At 39.8% G+C, this 22,976-nt stretch overlaps 1 protein-coding gene across 3 annotated transcripts in view; it reads right to left on the bottom strand.

The window, feature by feature from the left end:
• The window catches only part of DOCK8 (dedicator of cytokinesis 8), a 315,501-nt gene that overhangs the window by 67,871 nt on the left and 224,654 nt on the right, over positions 1-22,976 (bottom strand). For all 3 annotated transcript variants that reach the window (XM_072610925.1, XM_072610934.1, XM_072610944.1), the window contains 5 exons: positions 20,774-20,869; positions 12,623-12,772; positions 9,449-9,562; positions 5,138-5,293; positions 2,262-2,401 (listed from right to left, as the gene is read on the bottom strand). In XM_072610925.1, coding sequence (XP_072467026.1) covers positions 2,262-2,401; positions 5,138-5,293; positions 9,449-9,562; positions 12,623-12,772; positions 20,774-20,869 — 656 coding nt within the window. The remainder of the gene's footprint in view (positions 1-2,261; positions 2,402-5,137; positions 5,294-9,448; positions 9,563-12,622; positions 12,773-20,773; positions 20,870-22,976) is intronic.

Below are 22,976 nucleotides of genomic sequence, written 5' to 3' on the forward strand. Positions count from 1 at the left end.
ATATATACATACATACATACATATATATGTATATATACACACACACACATATACATATACATACATATACACACACATACACATATGACCTTTTTAAATCATTTAACATTTCTGGGCAAATCACAGTATACTAGACTTGGAGTCAGGGCAACCTGAGTTTGAATTCTATCTCAGACACTTACTAGATGGGTAACATTGGGCAAATCGAGTCATATTTCTTTATTTGTAAAAAGGGGATAATAATGGCATCTATCACACAGGGTTGTTAGGAGGATCAGATCAGAAAATGTAGGTAAGGCATTCTGCAAACTTTGAGAGACTTTATGGTGAGCTATTGTTTCAGTTGCGTCTGACTCTGTGACCCCATTTAGGATTTTCTTGGGAAAGATACTTGCAATTTTCTCTTCCAGATCATTTTAGAGATGAGGAAACTGAGGCAAACAGGGTTAAGTCATTTGTCCAGGGTCACTCAGGTAGTAAATGTATGAGGCCAGATTTGAACTCATCAAAAGGAGTTTTCCTGACTCCAGGCTCAGTGCTCTATCCAATATACCACCTAGTTAGCCGTTTCTTGGCTATTTTTATTATAAATCAAATTTTCAAAAGACATAGCTGGCACATGGTAGACAGTTAACAAATTTATTGGTGGATTACTTTGTAGCACCAAGATAGTAATGGAAACTAAATATCAAAAGCTGTACGCACTGTGGTCACCTTTCTAGTGGCTAGTGGCAAAGCGATCTGTTCTGGTTACTGAGCAAGATTTCAGAAAGAAAAAAGACATTAGACTACATGTCCCAAAAGTTCCTGAAAATTTCTCCATGTACTTCTATACTACAGATGTACCCCAAATTTACTGTACAATGAATGGGCTTGGAAATCAGTGCCCCCTGCAGAAAAGGGAGGTATGGGGGAAGGCACAGGAAATTTAAGCCAGCAATTCAAGGATGGAGCTGATTCTGAAGAATGCTTTCAGTATGATGGATAGGTCTTGGTTCAAGACTACTTAATATTACTGGGGGAGAATTTAGGGGAAAAGAAGAAAAGAAAGGAGAAAAAGAAAAGGAAAAACGCAGAAGAAAAAGATAAAGGAAAAGTTAGTTATACACTAAAACAATCTGAAAAAACAAAATTTTACTAATATTTTGTCTTATGACATAGCCACAGTTCCTTCAATGACTTCCAAGGAAGCTATGTAGCAAATCCAGCCATCAAGGATTATTGCTTTGCTAAGGAGGAACACTTTTAATTAATTCCTCTCCAGGGGTAAGCAAAGGTAGAGTATGTGTTTATTTGAAGGATGTAACCACCATATTATACATTACGACAAAGTGACCTCTCATGTTGCTCTACTATGTTTCTGGTTATAAAAACCGTAACAATTTTACAGGGGTCAGTAATCTTTTTGAAATAGAAACAGATATCTGAGCTCCTCTCTCCACAGGTACCATCTGACCAGAGGGAAAATGGAAACTGCTGTGAATGTAAACATTAAAGATGATCTAATCTACAGAAGTGTTGTCATAAAGGAGATTTACGTGCAAGTTGGGCTACCTCAAAAGGGCAAGAATTTGCAAATGAAATTTCTCTTTGCCTCAAATGTTTCTAAGTTTCTTGTCATTACAGTAATTAGGAAAATCTGAACATCTAGGGCAAGTTTAGTTATACACAAAGCAAGAATTCTTTTGTTGGGATTTGTGAATTTGTTGTTTTAAAAAAGTATTTTTTGATAACTATTTCAATATTGGTATTCTCTGTAATCATATATTTTATTTTAGGCATAAAAAAAACAAACAAACCCAACAACCAACTATCATCCTGAGATGGGATTTGTAGGTTTCATCAGTCTAGTGTTCCTTAACATAAAAAAAGTTCAGAACGCATACCATCAGGTAATGATTTCTGCTGAGATAAGAGGAAAGCATTTGGTTAGGGCTGAGAAAGGAATCTGAAGTTACTGGTTTTAGATGCTCTCTGAGATGCTAAGGTGTAGAGAAAGTGATGATCTGCATGGGGATGGGAGTTTCCTCCCTGAGAGTTCCCTGTATCAATGAAATCAGAGGTTAAGTTTTTAAAAAAATTAAATATTGGGACAGAGAGTTTAATCTGATGAATGCGACACTAGGCCATCCCACTCCCTCCATCCCCCCCATGCGTACACACACACACACACACACACACACACACACACACACACACACACACACACTTAATCCAAATGCCTCTTTTTCTTTCTTCAGGAAAAAAAATCAGACACATACCCTTCTCCCTCAGCATCAAGTGCAGCAGCCAATTCAGTGAAGAGCAGTCCTGTCAGGAAGTGCTGCTGGCGGTAGTCAGGTGACAGGTCAAACATACTGGCGATCTTCTGGTCTTGGAAACTGGAACAAGAGCTGGAATTCTATAGAAATGCAGGAGACATTTTGGTGAGTGGCATGAGAAAAGCCAAACAGCTGGAAAGGATGGATAAAGTAAGACTCAGGGGCTGCTGAAAAGAAAGAGTGAAAAGTAAAAGCAAACCTGAAATCAAACATTCAAAGGAGGATGGAATCTGGGAGGTTACTAGTTGGGAAAGAAGTTGTGACTGCTTCTGTCTTTGCAATGGCATTAACTTTTACACGAATAATGATCTAAAATAATCCTAACATTCATAAGAAAAGGTCACTATATTCTCTGCCAGGGGTTCTAAATATGGTTAATCCAGGAACATTTTTTTTAAAAAAGATATATTATATTTCAGTGTAATTGGCTTCCCCTTTAATCCTATGCACTTTTTCATTTTATTTATGTTTTAAAAAAATTTATTTTCGACTCAAACACCAGAATACAAATACAGAATATAGAGAAGAAAAAAGTATCAGAAACTTAAATACTGGAACTTAATACAAAGTAAAAAAAGAAAAAAAAGCATGTCGTGTGCACAGCAGAATATGAGAGGATTCAAAATATGTAATGACAAATTTTCATTTCAAGAGAGCCTGCACGATAAATACTATACATTGTGTTGAGAGCTGTCCAGCTTTTCTTTGCTTCTTTGTAACTTTTCCTTTGCTCTCTGTTATGTAATTTTTACTTTGTCCTTTTTTCACACACCCTCCCCCAAGGCTATGATTAAATGAGGATTTATTTTTATATAGATCTAGATATACAGATACACATATACATATATAAATATATTTTTTAAAATGCACTTAAAAACATGATTCTGAGAAGGGGCCCATAGGCTTCACAAGACTACTGCAAAGGGTCCATAATACACAAAAATTTAAGGACCCCTGGAGTCCAAAATCCAAGCTCTGAATGTGACTGAGTATAGTCTGAATTTCAGTATACTGGAGCAAGATATGCTCAGATAAGAGAATTGCTAAATTTACTCAAGCATGGGAAATTTTTGCATATTTTTCCAAGCATATATCTCATTTAATATCTTGATAAGAGTGAGCTGCTGGAGGAGGGATGAGGATGACACAAAACAGTTACACTGGCTTAGTGGAAGCAGTGTGTGTGTGTGTGTGTGTGTGTGTGTGTGTGTGTGTGTGTGCGCGTGTATGTGTGCATGCGTATGTGTGTGTGTGTGTGTGTGTGGAAGCAGTATATGTGTGTGTGTGTGTGTATGTATATGGAAGCAGTGTGTGTGTGTGTGTGTGCATGTACGTGTGTGTGTGTATGTGTACGTGCGTGCGCACTTGAGACAATAGCCACTGGCAATGCCCTCCCAAACTCAGTCACTCATGAGGCACAAGATCTTATCTGGGCATAAGTCAGAGTGAAAAATATATTTGGTATTTCTGATTAAAAATAAGATTCATTTCAATCGATCCAATTCTAGATTATAGGACTTGGCTTGAATGGTTGTAAATTTTTATCTTTTAAAACTAAGACTCAATTCCATCTTTGTGTTAACAGCCATAACCTTTGGGCAGCACCTGACCTTGATGTAGGTAAATCCTTGCTTCTGTCTAGGGCTATATCCTTTGTCCGTTTCCAAAGATCTTTACCCAATAAACAGAGCCAATCAACCAACCAATCCTCCAAATTTGCCCACTTCATTCAAGCCTTATTTCCATTCATCTAGTTAATTTCTGTGGTAGAGTGTGATAGAGATATAATAACGTGCAATGGGATTGGGTTACATCATTTCAAAAGAAGAACTTTTGGAGCTCTTTTAATTAAATTTCCTTGAATGAAGTCCAAGATAGGCCTAGGTAGTTAGAGGCAGAATGGACAGAGAATTGGACTTGGAGTCAAAAAGACCTGGGTTAAATCCTGCCCCAGACACTCAATAACTGTGTTATCCTGGATAAATCACTTAACACTTAAGTGACAATTTCTTGGTACAACAGGGTTCCTAATGATATCGACCTCATAGTATTGCTTTAAGGACCCAAAGGAGGAAATTTTTATAAAATGATTTGCAAATCTTAGAGTACTCTAAAAATTTATAGCAAACAGCATGATGGAGTGGTTTCAGTCTACTTAGAAGACTTAAGGGCTCATATTTAAATATCATTGTCTTTCCTATTGATTTGATATTATACTTTTTCACCCTTTCCTAAACTCATCAACAACTATAAACATTTCATTATACAAAGAACAAACAAAAAAGGATTGTAAATGAAACCGTGAACTTGTTACTTCACTTGTTTTTAAGCGTACATTGCAATTTAACAACGTAGGAACAAAACTGCCCTATTTGTATTCTTTTCTGAATGTCATCCTTCCTTCTTCAGTGTATTTGAAAATGTTTAATTGATGTTCCTTTCCTTCTTCTTTTCTCTCTTTTCCCCCATTCTCTAATCTGACCCTCTAGCTTATTCTGTCCCAGCACCTCCTGCCCAGGATAAACTTTCAAGGGACTTGGACAAGCTGAGCTGTTGGGGAAAAATAAAGGAAGTCAGGAAGAAAACTGGAAATTAGGGTAGACAGGGTAAGTGATGAACCTTGGCCTTAAATTAGTTTCTGTAACTTCATTGAAGGAGAGAGTTTCCTAAAGCACGTGATGGCTGGCAGGGATCTGTGAGCCATGCAAGGCATGAATCCATCATATGAACATTTCTGAGCTCGCAATACAATAAATTAAACATATGAAAAATGAGGAATAAAGTACAGAAATAATTCTTCTCCATGAGTTGGTTACCTGGGAAGAGATGGAGGGGTTGGGAGATGCTGGAGCAGCGTCTGGGGCCATGAAGAAGAGGTTCAGGTTGAGGTAATGTTCATGGCTGCAGAGGATTCTCAGGAACTCCAGCCTCATGGAGATCAGAGTTGGGAGGTTATTGAGCTTGGCGGACAACTGGAAGGAAAAGCGAAGAGAGGACAAAGTTGTTTGTTACTGGGGGAATGGAGCTTAGTTTGAATATCATGAAAACTGTTCTTCCTCCCCAAATCAAAACAACCAATTTCATAAACATTAATGAAGTGGTTCAACAGAGGGTGGGCGAGTTGTGTAGGGCAAGGAAGCCCAATATGTTTCTACCCATTAACTGTTCTTTTGATAATTTCAGCTTGACATTATTCCAAAATGAGGATCTCTTTCACAACCCCCTGCCCCTGCCCCTCACCCTACCCCAAGTAAACTGTGAGGGCACGGCAAACGTGACTAGAAAATAATCATGAGATATGTTTCTGCTGTAACATAATATAATTATTTTTCTTTTTGCAAAAACTCCACTGTGTCTGAGAAACTAAATGGAAGGAGTTGACCCCACACTGGGCCACACAAAAGTACTGGGTAATATGACTTGATCACTTTAATGCTGAAATGATTCTTTTAGAGTTCCTACTTAAAGGCCCCATTGGTAAATTCAGAAACAGGCTCACTGGATGGCAAAATCAAAGGGTTTAGAAAAATGTTTTCTATGAAAAATGCCAAATAGTTTGCACAAAAGTAGAAGATGTAAGTTTCATTTAAAAAAGAATAAAATAAAAATTGGTAAGGCTTTTTGGGGAAACCCATCCTTCAGACCCCTTGAAAACCAAACATACTTTAAAAGCAAACAGAAAGCTCACACAAGTCCAAAGGAAACCACCTGCTCTACTCTCCCACTGTTCCTAGTACATCTGAAGTTAGTGGCCACTAGCCCTGTGTACTATGATAGGGTTACTATATGAATGGAGAGATTACTGAACCCTGTTCTACATTCATATAGTAACCTAGTCACAAAGTGCCGATCGTTTTCATGGGATCTGAGGGTGGATTTTTCCCCAAAAGTCCTCCAATTTTTTCCCCTTTATTCTTTTTTTTATTTCTTTTTTAAAAGAAACTTCCTCCTCCTTCTATTCTCTCACTTTTGTGCAAACATTGCCTGACCAGAGCTGGAAGGGACCTTAGAAGTCCTTGAGTCCAATGTCCTCAATTTACAAAAAGGGTAACTGAGGGTCAGGCTAAACTTGTATGCCAACAATAAAGTCAAGGATTGTTTTTGAGCACTAGTGGTAGGTCTCTGTTATAGAAGCACAGAATAACAATCCTAGGAGGGACCTCAGGTAGCATGGTGCCATGGAAAAATCACTGGATTTGAAGTTGGAGGATCTGAGTTCAAATTCTGATTCTACTACTACCTGAATGACCTTAGGTAAGTCTTTTCATTTCCCTAGGCCTTAATTGTAAAATGGAGGGGGCGGGGCACAGAGCCAAGATGCCAGAGTAGAAAGACTCACACACTCTATCTCTTCCTGAACAGCCCATAAAATACCTGTAAAAAATGACTCTAAACAAATTCTAGAGCAGCAGAAGCCACAGAATGACAAGGTGAAAGAGATTTCCAGCCTGAGGTAGCCTGGAAGGCTGACAGGAAAGGTCTATCACACAGGATGTGGAGCACAGCACAGCCCATGGAGCCCAGCCCAATTCTGGTTGTGCGGCACAGGCAGGAACAGGACCAGAACAGACCTCAGGGGCAGAATCCCCAGCAGCAGCAGGGGTCCCTCAGATCCCAAAGAAAGCTTCAAAGGTCAGTGAAAAAGCTTTTTCATCTGGATGAGAAGGGAGCAGGGTCCCCCCCAGCCCCAGCCCCAGGCAGTGGAGGCAGCAGCAGTGGCAGCAGCAGAGTTCTTTGTTGGAGCCCTCTGCCTAAAGCCTCTGGGGAAACTGAGCCATTGCTCTGGGTATCAGCCTTGAGTGGAGGCCCTGGGATGAGGAAGAGTGCTGACTTGTGTGGTAGAGCTGGTGGAGGCTCTAGAAAGGGAATTCTACTTGCAGATCCTGGGTGGAAAAAGCTTTGGTAACTCCCAGACCAGAGTGCAGGAGAGGAGTAAACTCCTCTCCCTTGATTGAACCACCTTGGAGGAACTGAGAACTTACAGAGTACACCCCCACCTTGAGAAAGGACTCAAAAGCCAAGTAACTGGTTGGGAAAATGCCCCAAAAAAGGGAAAAAAATAGGACTATTGAAGGTTACTTTTTTGGTGAACAGGTATTTTCTTCCATCCTTTTGGGTGAGGAAGTACAATGCTTACCATCAGAGGCTTCCAAAATGAATAGGTAATGGTCTCAGGCCATGGAAGAGCTCCAAAAGGACATTAAAAATCAAGTAAGAGAGGTGGAAGAAAAATTGGGAAGAGAAATGAGAGCGATGCAAGAAAATTATAAAAAGCTTGATAAAGGAGACCCAAAAAATGCTGAAGAAAAAATTAAAATGAGGGAGTTAGTCATGTGTGGGTTTGGTCTGGATCTGATAAGGTCTCCTTTGGCTCCTCCACCTCAGGAACCATCCAATGCAACCTTCTCATATCAAAGAAGAAGAAATGAAGGATGAGAGAGGTTAAATGATGTGTTAAAGGTCCTGCAAGTAACTAATGTGAGAGTAAGGATGAAGATACAGCCTTCTAGACTCTCATTGCTTCTGTCTCTGAAGAAAAGAAAGACAAGAGAAGAAAATCAAAGAAAACTAAAGTAGAAAAAGAAAACAATTTGGGAAAAAAGAGATGAAAGGCAGGAGAAAGAAGAAAAGAGGCACATAGCCTTAATTTCCCTCTCTGGCTCCAGTGCCATCAATGATCTACCCTTGGTCTAGGATCAAGAGATTCAGAACTTAAAGGAAGCAGATAGATCAGCCTCCATGAATTTACTTTCTTCACTATTTTGCAGAGGGGGAAAAGTATAGTGTCGTGAAAAGATCAGTGAGTTCAAAGGAAGAAGACCTAGGTTTCTATCTCAACTCTTCTTCTTAATTAGCTTTGTGAAAGGATTAAGGATACTTAGCCTGAAGAAGGGAACTTTGAAGACTGTCCTATGGAAGAAAGATTAGATTTGTTCTGCTTGGCCTCGGGGGAAGAACTAAGAAGGAATAGGCAGTCTTGGGACATAGTGGGCTCCACCATATTGAAAGACTGGTTGACTAGCTGTCCAGTTTTGAGGATGGGTATGGGTTGCTCTAGATGGCTGTAGAGGTCCTTTCCAATCCTGAAATTCTGTGACCTTGGGCCAATCATTTAATGTCTCTCAGTTGTTCAGTTTTCTGAGGAGAGTAGAATAGTTATCCTAGGATTACCCCAATAAGATGAAATAATGTTTTATGAAGCGATTTGCAAATCTTAAATTGATATACAGATGTCTATTATTATATTAAAATGGATACATAACCTCCCTGCCTCCACTCCCCCCACATACACTGTGACAAGAAGCCAACTTTGGGCCTAAAATAGCATTCCAATATATTCTCGCATCAGACCAAAATATCTTTCTCAATAAGGATATAGCTTAAATTTGAAATGAAAGCTACAACCTGTGATTCCAAATGTCAAAAAAAGGGAAGTATCAGAGAAAACACAGAGGGTCATTTCTCTCCCACACCTCCCTACATACTCTGGAATCCCTTTGGTGGAATTCTGGAGGCTGTAGAAGACAGGAAATTCTTTGCACATGTGTAAGCCTAAGAAGAATTCTTCTATACGGTTTGTGACAGCCTTTGTGAAGACAATTTTGCATCTTTTTTTTAAAGGGCTTATAACATGAACTACTCATGACTGAATGGGAAAGAAAGATTTTAAACCTGAATTATTTAGTTCCTTGCACTTTGAATCCTCCAGAACTGTTCAAAGACTATTTTTGTGAAATTTTTGTTGCATGACCAGTTGAAAAGGGAAGGCTACTTCTTAATTAAAATGACTGAATTTTAACTTGGTGACATCTTGTTGACCACTGTTTCATCAGTAAGGGCTTATGAGCTCCTTGCATCAAAGAAGCATCCATGTAGCATGAGAAACAACAGCAATGACTGACATGTTAAAAATCCAGACCTTGCTTCACTTAATGTCTATTGTGTTCTACTACCAAAAAGCAACCAATTCCTAAATATCTAGGGGTCAGTGCCTCATTTGGGGATGCCTGGGACTCAGCCAGGAGTTCCCCCACCCCAATTAATTATTACATTGTTACATGCACTGCAACTATTTCTTGGACCCTGGTAGTGTACTGTATGTGGTCCTCATCCAAAGTCATGCTCACCTGATTACAATAGTGTTTGATTAGGTTAAACACAAAGCCCCGATCCATTAGGGAAAGAAGGTCATAGAGGAAAAAAGCCAGGCTGATGTTGATTTTTTCTGCTTGATCACTTTCCTGTAAAAGAGGGAAATGACAATCATTCTGATTTAAGTAGCAGTAAAATGGATAGGTCATTTGTTGGGGAAAAAGGAAAGTTTGGATCTCATCTTAGTTCTGTTTTAGGTTCTCTGGATGCCTTTTTAGCAAACTGTTGGATCTTCCTCGTCACCAATTTTTCCAATTAGAGTGACTAGAGCAGCTCTATTTGAGATGCTGTGAAAATTAGGGTGAAATTATTGTCAAAAAACTGGATCTTCTCAGAAGAAAGGGTGAGGAAAATGTCAGTACTTCAGTGTAACAAAATGTGACATGAGTTATTTTGAAAAGAAAGTATGCATAGTTTATAGCTCAAGATGGGTAGGGACTTCATGACAAAATAAGCTAGAGAGCAACACCCCAGAAATTAAGAAACTTGATGATACAAAACTAAATTGAGGCAAACAAATTTTAATACTAGACATTGAAGTATTTTGATTCTTAATTTATAGGAATGATCATTGGAAAATCTATGTGGCAAAAACTGAGATGGGATCTCAGAATATCAATTAGTTCAATCATGCTCAAATCTTTGTGATTCCATTTGGGGTTTTCTTGGCAAAGATACTGGAGTGGTTTGCCATTTCCTTCACTAGCCCATTCTACAGAGGAGAAAACTGAGGTAAACAGGGTGAAGTGACTTGCCCAGGGTCACACAGCTAGTGAGTGTCTTAGGCCAGATTTGAACTCATTTTTCTGACTCCAGACCAATACTCTATCTACTGTGCCACTTCCCTCTGCAGGCACTGTGAGTGCTAGGGATATAAAGAAAGGTAAGAAATAACAGTGCCCACTGTAAATATTATTTTAGATGATGATGAAGATGAGGGTGATGTTTCTGTGTCCTGCAGTACCTTTGATGTAAGGAAGTCTGGGTAAGGAAATTCCCTTAACCAAAGTAGATTAGCAACTGTTCTACAACTCATAGTTTTAAGGAATCATGTGGGATATTAAGAAGTTAAGAGACTTTCCAAAGGTCACACAGTCAGTACATGTCAGAGGCAAGGCCTGAACCTATTATGCTATGCAACTTCTCAAAAATTTTATGAATCTCTCTCTCTCTCTCTCTCTCTCTCTCTCTCTCTCTCTCTCTCTCTCTCTCTCTCTCTCTATATATATATATATATATATATATATATATAATATATATATATACATATATAAGAGAATTATTGTTGACTTTGGCTTTTACATCAAAGTTATTTCTCATTAACCTGCCACCTCCCACCCCTCTCAAGTGAATCCTTCCATGTGACAACAACAAAATGGCAGGGCCAGCTAACTTAACCATCATGTTTGACAGCGTGCACTACATGCTTCATTTCACATTTGTAGTTCCTGCCTTTCGACTTAGTGGAGAGTGTTGTATTTCCTTCTAATTTCTCTAGGACCTACATTATTCCTTACAATTCAGGATTGTTTTTTTTCTATTTGGTGACACTCTAAGCCAAAGAGAAATTCAGGGTAATACAAATTACCAATGTTTATGTGAAGTCAGGTTGGAGGAAATTTTATGGTCTCCTGCCTCTCCTGTTCTTGACTTGTCAGCTATTCCTGTTTTTTATATTTGTGTCCTTTATAGTCAGGGGCCATTGCCAGTCACCTTGACTTATGTCAAGACTTATGTCTTGCCACTGGACCCCAGTGTCTGTGGAGGAGAGGGTGAGGCTGATGACTTTGCACAGCTCTGCCTCGCTTAAATCCAATTCACTTGCAAGTCAGGACATCACCTTCCTGGTGTCAATGATCCTCTTTGAGAACAAACAATGAACAGCAACCTTTATAATTATGAAGATAAATCCGTTCCCTAGGATCTTGGCAAAAGGATCACTTCAAGATATTTTCCTTCACCATGATGTGCCAGTTTGCCATTCCAACAGGGCCAACTAGCCAGTCAGCTGAAGGACTTCGTAACCAGGCTATAAATGTATCTACAGGAAGACCTGGAGATGATCAGAACTTCACTACTTATTACCCACTTCCTGGCTGACTTCAGGTCAGTTACGACCTCTTTGGGTCTGTAAAACGAGGGAGTTGGATTAGATTGTCCCAAATGTTCCTTCCAGATCTAAACCTTGTATGGTTGCCTCATTTGTCTTTTGCCGAATGGCCGAGGAAATGGACAGGAAACTCAAAGCCTATGATTTCCATCTCTAGTTCTCGGGGATCTTGGATGGCAGGGACCAGGTCTTCTCTTACGTCCTCCTATATGTGACTTGTTATAATGGTATGCTCAGAGTAGGCACTCATATTCTTGAATAAGTAAAGGAATGTTATGTTTTCCTAATTTAATGCATTTTAAGTCTGGGCTAGCTCCTTCTTCAAAGGGATAGCCAACTTAGCTATGAGCATGCTGGACTTGGAATCAGGAAGAACTGGGTCTGGATCCAACATCAGATGCTTGTAACTATATAAGAGCCTAATCAAATCACTTAACCTCTAAGGGATTCATCACTTTTAAGCCTGTAAAATATGGATAATAAAAGCTCCTACATAATAGGCTAATTGTGAGGCTCAAGTGAGATAATTAAAGCATTTTGCAAACCTTAAAGTATCATACAAATGTCATCTATTATTAGTATCAATTTGCTGTGTGACCTTGGGTAAATGATTCATTGGAGACAGAAGAACTTGATTTGAACTGGGAAGAACCTCAGATGCTAACTAGTTGTATGACCCTAGGCAAGTCTCTTAATCTCTGGGAGACTCAGTTTCCTAATATGTAAAATGGAGATGAAAGCACAGCTAGCTGAGTTATGAGGCTCAAAGGTAGGGATGTATATAAAGCACTTTTGAAACCTTAAAGTGTTTTATAAATACCATGGATTACTATTTTTGTTAATGACACTAATAACTTGCTGTGTGATGCGGAGTAAATCATTCACTTTCTCTGTACGTCAGTTTTCTCCCTTGCAAAATGGAGATATAACTTCTTGCCCAGAGAGATAACCAAGGGGAAGCAGCTGTCTAAAGCACTTGGCCCTGGACCAGTTCTTAGTAGGGACCAATGTGTAATCTACACTTTGGCCTGAGTTTCACCTTTTGAGGCTTCAGAAGGAGGGCCGCAATCTCAGAGGTGACCACATTAACAATAGTTGTGATGTCATCTTTGAAGCGATCTGAAAAACGAGTTCTCCGAAAATTATCCCGTTTATCCATGTTATGCACATACTGGGCCATGCTCTTCACCTTTAGAAGAAGAAGAAGAAAAAAGAGTTGGCAGAGAAATTGGCAGCCTGCTTCCACAGTATATAAAACGTGAAAAGATGAGCTGCCTCTAACAGTCAATTCTCTTTCCTTTCCCCACTTTGTTCTCTAGGACTTCACATATACGGGGAAGTCCACAGCTAGAACATGACTGAATAAACAAAGATTCCTTACATCTGAACATATTTCATGCTGAGAGGATTCTCTTCTTTCTGCTAGAACACCAGGGCAGGGGAGTCGCTTCTTCTAGTTAGTTTGCTGGGGCTCATTGTGCTACCCTGGATATGGTGAACATATATTCTTTCCATCATAATGGTAGGAAAACATTTCTTTTTTATGATAAATTTGGCCATCATCAACAAATGTAAACATTTCCATATATAAAAGACAGTTAATTTTTTAAAAGTGTTTATTAAATTTTACAAGGTAGTAACAAAAACAACCTACTTATTTTCCTGTCTGAACTTCTTTTCTTCTGTTTTAATTGGAGATCTCATGTAACTTTTCTTGACAACTCTTTATGACTATAGGTTTCAGAGAAGGTGCCATATTGCATTTACAGAGGGAAATTTTGCATCTAGAAATTCCCTAACTATCCAATTATTGTACAACTTCTCTTCCCCCTCCCCATTGGAACCCAACCCCCAACCCTGACCTCCTGGCCAAATAGAAGCCCTCCTTTGTAACAAATAAATATAGCAGGGCAAAACAAATCACCACGCTGGCCATCTCTGACAATGTGTGTCTCATTTTGCACCCCAAGTCCATCACCTCTTTGCCATGTTTCATCATCAGTCTTATAAAGTCATGAATAGTCACTGCTTTGATCAAAACCCTACAGTCTTTCAATGGGCTTATCTTTTGTGATATTGTGGTAAGTATGGTGTATAAATTGTTCTCCTATTACTATTTATTTTACTCCATATCAGTTCATCCAAATTTTCCCACATTTCTGGGATTCTATCGTATTCATCTTTTCTTAAGGTGCAATAATATTCCATGACAAACACATGCCACATTTTGTATAGCTATTCCCCAACTGATGGACAAACCACTTTGTTTCTGATTCTCTGCTAAAACAGAAAGAGCTCCTATAAATAGTTTTGTATGGAAGGGTCATTTCCTTCTGCCTTTTATTTCCTTGGGGGTACTGGTGGTACTCATTACTTATACCTAATAAGTGGTGTCACTAGGACATCAAGGATGTATAGTTTAGTGATTGAAGGGCTATAGTTCCAAAATGCTTTGCAAAATGGTTGGACTACTTTTCAGCTCCACTGAAAGTTCATTAGTGTCTGTCCCTTAGAATGTGAGCTCTATAAACTTTGATGACTTTCTTTGTATTCCCATTGGTTAGCATGATGCTTGGCACACAGCAGGAACTTCATAAATGCTTACTGACTGACTGTGCTCCCATAGCATCTTCAACAATTGCCATTTCCTCTTTTGTTATCTTTACTAATCTGGTATGTGTGAAGTATAACCTCAGAATCATTTTAATTTGCTTTTCTGTTATTATTAGTGATCTGGAGCATTTTTTTACGTTTGTTGATAGCTGGCATTTGAGAACTTCATGGTCTTCTCTATTGGCCACTTATCCATTGGGGAATGGCTCTTGTTCTTATCTATTTGTATCAGTTCTTTATGTCTTATATATCTGACCTTACTCAGAGAATTTTGCTGCTGAGATTTTTCCCCCAGTTAACTGCTTCCCTTTTAATGATAACTTCATTGATTTTGCTCATCCACAAGCTTTAAAATTTTACATAAAGGAAATGTCCATGAGCTTTTATTTCTTGGCACAGACAAGATGGCAGGAAGGAAGGGAAGTTGGTAATCCCTTCTTATTCACTGGGGCTGTGACAGGAGCAATATGTACTTCCAGTATCCTGAGTTTCACATTTTAATGCAAAACACATTTTCCTAAAGACTTAGTGCTATACATTTGTAACATTACTGTTTCTACTCCTATACTTTTTCATTGTAAGTATATCCTATTTCAGCAATAAACTTTTGTGGATTGCCTTGGGAATGTAATCACCATCTATAACATTATTTCTATGGGAAGATTCATGTCAGGTTCTAAACATCCAACTTACAAATTAACTTTTAAATCATAGCCAGCTTATATATTAGGGATATCCTGTACCATTTAGTCTGTGTGGGAAGTGCCATAAATTAAGTAATTCTTTATGAAAATCACTCTGCCTTCTTAGCATCCATAGCTATGTATGGTTTTTCTCTAGGTGACAATGTGATTTCAAGACATTTTGATGAGGACTGGGGTAAGTTTAGCCCAATAAGGCTGATGGGAAAGGAGTTGGTGGTTTTAGGTAGTTCTTCATGCCCAGACACCTATGCTATGAAATCATCACCCTGAATGACTACAGGTTGGTTGGCAGGCAGAGTCGACCTGTTAAGAAATGACCCTGGAAAGTGAGCCACCCACATATGCTGGGTGGTGGCCCTCTAAGTCAAGGCTGGAGGAGGAGGAAGGGGCAATGAAAGGTGTGTGGGAAAGTTTATTATAAGATACTACGTGGGAGACCTCTTATGCATAAACCCAAGACAAACAAAAGAAGGGAGGCAGGAGTGTGGAGGAAGTAGGAGGGAGGAGAAAAGGGAGGAAAGGAGACAGATATATAGGGACAGAGACAGAAAAGGAGGTGGCAGGTAGGGGAAGAGGACAGAGAAAAGGGAGAGAAGGGAAAGGAGAAAGGAGAGGAGAGAGAAATAAAGAAGGGAAGGGAAAGGAGAGGGAGAAAAGGGGGAGAGAAGTGTACTCGGTTTTTTATATTTGACACTATTGCAGAGAGCAACATGGAAAGAGTTCCAAGAGGGTGGACACATTACAAAAATCTGTGGCTCCAAATGAAGAATTCTAAGGTCTTTCAATCCAAATGCTTCCTTTTAAAAAGACCAAAAAGACAACACAATATATTCATCCTGCATAGTCTCATATAACCGTTCTGTGGGATTATTGAACTGGGGTTGGGAATAATGAACTCAGTCAGAATCATGACCAGAGAGTCCCGCTTTCTGCAGAGATCATCACTTTTTCCTGCAAAAATGACCTAGAAGGGACCTAAGAAGACAATGTCTCCTTTTCCTGGGCCAGCTCAATTTTAACACAATGTTCCCTTACAGGAGCCTGGCTGCCCTATCAAACACAGAGCTTTTTAAAGGACATTGTTGTGCTTGGCTTCTGCCAGCTGTGTCTGGCCACTGCACAGCCAAACAATTCTCACAATGCTGCACTTCTGATTCCTGGCCTCACTCCAAACTTTTGAACCTCAGTTGCTAGACACCCTCACTCTTCCCAACGCAGACAACCAGGGGGACTATCCACAAATTCTTGGACAGTGTTTTGGGGGAGTGGAAAGGGCATTATTTCCCAGTTTTGGCCACCTGGGAGCTGGGGTGGAATCCAGTGACCTGTTTCAAGATCAGCTCTATCCCAGGCAAATCATTTACTTCTGAGCCTCTGAGGTTTGGTTCAGCTGTGTCTAGATTAGAACCAAAGGGATTTTACTCATTAGTAAGTGTGAGAATTGCCTAAGGATTGTGTTGGTCTCTAATGCCAAGGTAATTGTTCATTAACACTTGAGCACAAAGGCTAAAGCAGAGCATTAAGTCAATCCAAGTTGTTGGCTAGGGTTGGGGACCGTTCTGTTTCATTTCTTTCAAAGGAGAGAAGTGAATGGCCTGGTGAGTTTACATGGGCCCTGCCCAAGCTAAACTTCTCTTTGCAGGGTTTCATCCTCCCTCCCTCCCTCCTTCCTTCTTTTTTCCCTTTCTCCCTCCCTCCCTCCTTCCTTCCTTCTTCCCTTTCTCCCTCCCTTCCTCCTTCTCTAAATATAAAATGAGCTGGAGAAGGAAATGGCAAGCCAGTCCAGTATCTTTGCCAAGAAAACCCCAAATGGGGTCACAGAGAGTCAGACATGACTAATATGACTCAATAACAACAAAAATTTATATTTAGCTTTTGCTTTCTTCCCTTAATCCTACAAAGTCCTAGGAGTTCAATTTGGAAACTACAGGATAAGATTACTTTGCTTTGGACTCAAATTCCCCTTGAAGATTTGGGTGCTATGGAGAGTTTCTATCTCACTAGCATAGTATAGATAAAAATACTGACACGGATGAACACTTTTTCCAGTTCCAGAGATCCATCCTAGCAGCAATAACCTACCCCACCCGCTCCAGTCATTAATCAATGAATCCATAAATTCAAAAACACTTATGATGTGCCAGACACTAAACTAGGTGCTGGAGGTGCTAGTACAAAGAATGAAACAATAGCTACTTTCAGCGAATTTATACTCTGATGGCCTACATTAGCACAAACCACCATTGCAATCTGCTCAGGATATAAAGTGGTTACCCATCATCTGCTCCTAACAGCAACTACCCAGGGTAATCCCAAGTGGGGAAAAAGCACCAAGTTGGGTTTGGGACTTTTAGTGCTTTTCCAACAGAACTATCTGTCAATCACTATCTGGTTAGGTACTTCCTTCCACACAGAACTGAGATGGCAATTTGAAAGACAGACTGAAAGATTTAAAGGGAGATTGTGTGAATCTCAACAAAACTGGAGTAACTCATACAAGGAGAGAAAGTCATTATTTAGGTGGATGAGCTCAGGGCAGACTTTAAAGGGGCAAAACCAGACGCCAGAGAACATAATCTGGGGGAGGGTGGTGGATGGAGGGACAATTCCGTTACTTATATCTATATGGATTTTTTGCAAATGTAAGATGACTTACATCAGTGTAAGATGACCCAGTCAATCAATTGATCAAATTTATTAGCTTCCTACTCTGTGCCAAGTGCTATGGCAGGCTGGGGTGGGGATGAAGAGCAGAAGCTGACAGAAATACAAAGAACACAACAATTCCTACTCTCGAGTACTTCCATGGAAGCCAATAACATTATAAAAGAGACATATTTACTGCATTAGGAGTATGAACTATTGCTATGGGAGATGAGGAGGATAGCAGAAAGCCATCAGAGTTTCCAGATGAAAATAAAGGTCAATAGGGCTTGGCTACACCATAGCTGGGCTTCAACAAATACTTGGTATCCAACATTTGATTCTTGAACCCTGGACCAAGCTCTCCTCCCATTGGTTCCATTGGACTTAATAGCTGGCCTCTGTAGAGCTCTTCACATGCACTTTCTTACTTGACCTTCCACCTGTATCGATGCCTTCATTTGACCTTCACAACAGTCTTGTGAGGGAGGTTACTATTATCCCCATTTTGTAGATGAGAAAACTGAGGCCCAGAGAGGCCAAGTGATTTGCTGAGGATCACAGAGCTAACTGTCTGAGGTGGAATTCCAAGCTGAATCTTCTTATTTTTTTTCTTTCTCAGCAAGTCACTTAACCTTTGTCCTCTTCAGTTTCCTCATATAAAATGGGGATTATATTAGCACCTACCTCAAAAAGGTGCTAGGATCAAGTGATATTCAAAACAAATGATCAAATACAAATATTATATTTGTAAAGTGAATTTGTTATTGAATTGTTTCAGTCATGTCCAATTCTCCACAACCCCATTTGGGGTTTTCTCAGCAAAGATACTGGAGTGGTTCAGCAGCTCATTTTACAGATGAGGAAACTGAGGCAAACAGGGTTAAAGTGGCTTGCCCAGGGTCACACATCTAGTTAAATATCTGAGACTGGATGTGAACTCAGGTCTTTCTGACTCCAGGCTGGGCATTCAACCACTGTGCCACGTAGCTGCTCATCATAGGCACCAGATAAATGTTTTTTCCTTTCCTTTCCACTCCCACTTCCTACTCCAAGTTTAACACTTTCTCCACATGGAGGTTCTTGAGTCCCCCTAGAGACTCTATGACGTACTCTAGGTCCATGGTTTCTTAATTTGGTATCAGCCAGTGTAGAGATTCAGGGGGCCCATGAACTTGGGTGGGAAAAAAATTACATTTATTTTCACAACTATATCTTACTGAAATTTAGCATTTCCTAGGAGGATTATTTTAAACCATGCTCCTGAGAAGGGGAGCACGGTCATCGCTAGATGGCCAGTGGGCCCATGACACCAAAAAAGTTAAGAACCCTTACTCTAGGATCATAGATTTAGAGCTGGGAGGATGGCCTTAGAAGCCATCTGATTCAACCCACTCATTTTACTCATAAGGAAACTGAGACTCAGAGAAGTAAGAAGACTTGCTCAAGGCCACTCAGGTGGTGGGAAGATTTGCTTCTAAACCCACATTGGTAGGGTCAAGGGTCAGAGGAGAAACATAGAGGGTGTGGGGGTACAATGGGGTGTCACAGAAATGAGACCATCAACTGCCCAGTGTCCTGTATATAAGGAGATGCAGTTTAGTTGTTCTGCAACCTACCCATCCCTGTTTGAGCAGGAAGCACTTCTTTTTGCCATCAATATGTTCTGGGATTCTATGAACTACTTACTACAAGCACATTATCTGAATCATTTAACTGTTTCACGTTGCATCTTTGTTTTTTCCTTCCCCACTTAAGCTCTTGGATGGCAAGAGGCCATGTCTTTCATAGCCCCCTTAATTCCTTAGTATACCATTATGCACACAGTAGGCATTCAAGCAGGGCAGCTAGGGGGCTCTGTGAATAGAATGATGGGCCAGAAGTCAGGAAGACCTAAGTTCAAATCTGGTCTCAGATACTCAATAGCTCTGTGACCTTGGGCAAGTCACCTAACCCTGTTTGTCTCAGTTTCCTCATTTGTAAAATGAGCTGGAGAAGGAAATGGCAAACTATTCCAGTATCTTTGCCAAGAAAAACCCAAATGGGGTCAAAGAGTTGGATATAACTGCAAGGCATTCAAGTTGAATAAATAAATGTCAAATAAACATTAAAAAATAAAGGAATGACATGTTTTAGCAATACATTCCAATTCTGGACTAGTTCTTTCTTCATAGAGTCTTCTTGATGCATACGGCGGACCTGAAGTCAGGAGGACTTGAGCCTGAATCCTGCCTCAGATACTTACTAGCTCTTGTGACCCTGGACAAGTCACTTAACCTCTGAGAGAGGTTCAGTATCCTCATCTGTTAGATGGGGAAAAACCATAACACTTACCACACAGGACTGCTGTGAAGCTCAAATGAAATCATGTATGTCAAGTGCTTTGGAAACCTTAAAATGCTATATAAATATTAACTATTCTTCTTTTTTCATTTTTTGTTTTGTTTTTGTGGTTTTTTCGATGTTCCTTCTGTTTTTTTTTTCAAATTTATTAATCTATTTGTTTTTAATTTTCAACAATTATTTCCATAAGTTTTAAATCTTTTCCCTCTCTCTCCTTTCCTCCTCCCTCCCCAAGACAGCATGCAATCTTACACGGTCTCTATACATACATTCTTATTAAATACATTTTCATATTAGTTATGATGCATAGAAGAATTAAAACTAATAGGAGAAGCCATGAGAAAAACCAAACCAAACATAACATAACAAAAGAGAAAACAGTCTGCTTCATTCTGCGTTCTGACTCCTTAGTTCTTTGTCTGGATGCTGATGGCATTTTGCATCATGAGTCCTTTGGAAATATTTTAGGTCCTTGCATTACTGAGAAGGGTTAAGTCTATCAAAAACAGTCCTCGCACACTGTGGCTGTTACTGTGTATAACATTCTCCTGGTTCTGCTCACTTCACTCAGCATCAGTTCATATAAGTCTTTCCAGGTTTTTCTGAAGTCTGCCTGTTCAATAGTATTCAATAGCACAATAGTATTCCATTACATTCATATACCACAACTTGTTCAGTCATTCCCCAGTTGATGGATGTCCCCTCAATTCCCAGTTCTTGGCCATCACACAGAATAGCTATTATTATTCTTAAGGGAAAAAAATGGATAAACACTACATGAACAAACAATAGGATAATTTCTACTCAAAACACATAAGATTTCCCTTGAATTGTTTCACACTCTAATAATGATAATAATAATAAAGATAAATAAATACTCATCTTACCAGGAGTTCAAAGAAGAACCAGGCATATTTGAAGACCGATTCTCTCATCATGCCAGTGCTGACCACCATCTGCAGCGCCAGTTCTTCATGGAAGTGCTGAACCCAAAAGCAGGAAGGGGAGATGAGAAATGTAACCATGCCCCACATGCCTCTTTGGCCAACCTCAATAGTCTCTGGGGAGCTTAGTTTGGGATCCGAAGCCATTCAGTGAATGCTCTCTCCTTCCACAGAGTGCTGGGGGAGGAGGGGCACTAGAAAGAGCCCTGGATTAGAAGTCAGAGAATTTGGGTTCAAATCTTGAAAGTTACTTACATATTACCCGAGTGTCTGCCTTCAGGCACATCCACCAGCGCCTCAGTTTCTTCATCCATAAAATGAAGACTACACAAAGGTCTCTTCTATATCTCAGTCTTTGATTCTATGTGTCAGGATACCTGAGTTTTTGTCCCATTTCTACCATTACTTGGCTATATAACTTTGAACAAATAATTTCATCTCTATGGACCTCAGTCTACTCCTCTGTAAAATGAGAAGGTTAGACTAGATCAGGGAGTCTTAACCCAATAAGTGCATGAACTTATTTTAAAAAAACCTGATAACTATTTCAATATAATTTATGCATTTAAAAAACATTATTCTGAAGGGCTTCACCAGACTGCCATGATACACACTCAAAGGTTGAGGACTCCTGGACTAGATGATCTCTAAGGTCCTTTCTAAAATTCTATAATCCTGTGATTCTAAAATGACCCAAAGGAAAGGACCCATGTGGATAATGTGATCTGTTCTACATGTAAATTGTACTTCTGGATGAAAGACATGAGGGTATCACCTTGAATCCATAACCTTGGAGTCACTATCAGGATCCTGGAAGACTTCTAAGACTTGGAAACTTTGGTTTGAAGCCTTCCAAGATTTCCTGTCATATTATTTCTCCTTGTTTTGGGCCACCTCTTTACTCAATAGCTCAGATATCTCATTTCCCACCCAGCCACACTCATTTTAGGTTCCCTTGATTTCTCTGCCAGCAATCATTTTCAGTTTTCTCCACCTCTGTTCAGCTTTCTTTTTTGTGTATTGACTTCCCCCATTAGAGTATAGGCTCCTTGAAGGCAGAAACTATCTTTGTTGTATTTGTATCATCAGGGTTTTGCACAGTGCCTGGCAAACAATAGGCATTTAATAAATGTTTATTGATTAAGTGTTTATTGATTATTATCAACTGTAGCAGGGGAAAAGGGAAGGGGCAAGACCTCAAATGTGTATCATTCAATTTGGCTACTTATTGGTGGCTTTTCCAAAACAAAGTCTTGTGAGGAAATGCAGTTATAACTCGAATTTTTTTCCCCCCAATGCAAAAGCAACTGAGACAATAGGTAGGTAGGACTGCTTAGCTGAATTAGGAGAGGGGACACTCTAGTCTCTGTCCCTGCAGCAGCTTGGGTGGAATGTGGGGGCCATGAATACTGAGGGTGGCAGCTGCACGATATGACAGCTTGGGCTAGTGGAGTTCAAAGGTGGTGGTTGTGATGAAACAAGTGCACCCAAAACCATGTAATTTCCCTGGAGCAAAGACCAACTCACCTCATGCTAGTTATGGGTCTGGGGAGATTTTCAAGACTATAGGCCAAAATGAGACTTAAGGATTGTCTGTGGATTTAATTTGACTGAGCTATCTCACTTACCCTCCAGCCCCTCACCCTCCTTATCTTAGATAAAAAAGGAGTTAACTGTACTTTAAAAATAATAAGATTTAAATATAACTTGGGATCTTTCCACCTTACTCTGGCAAAGAGTTGTTTAGGAGAAAGAAGGCACTCCATTATCACCAAAGCCTAAAACAGTGTCAGTCATACAAGGAGACAAGGCCTTCAGCTTTAAATATAATTGCTGAAAAATAGGTCAGGTCAGCTGCTAGATTGTGATGGGGAGAAGAGATTAGAGAAGGATAAGCAGTTTCTTAAAGCCCTTTATTTTGTGTACAGGCACACATGATTCCGTGTCGTTACTTCAGGGGTTATCTACAATAGCAGAGGAGCACAGAGCTATTGGCTAAGTTATTAGTAGAAGAAAAGGGCACACGAAGGGAAAGCTCATCCCAGGAGGCTTCACGTGTAACGATGGATCACTAAGTACAAAGTCTAGGTCTGAGTGATTTAAATTTCAGCTCGTTTGGCTTTTTCCCTTCCAAATCATTCCATCC

Source organism: Notamacropus eugenii, chromosome 1 (genome assembly GCF_028372415.1).
Source record: "Notamacropus eugenii isolate mMacEug1 chromosome 1, mMacEug1.pri_v2, whole genome shotgun sequence".
NCBI lineage: Eukaryota > Metazoa > Chordata > Mammalia > Diprotodontia > Macropodidae > Notamacropus > Notamacropus eugenii.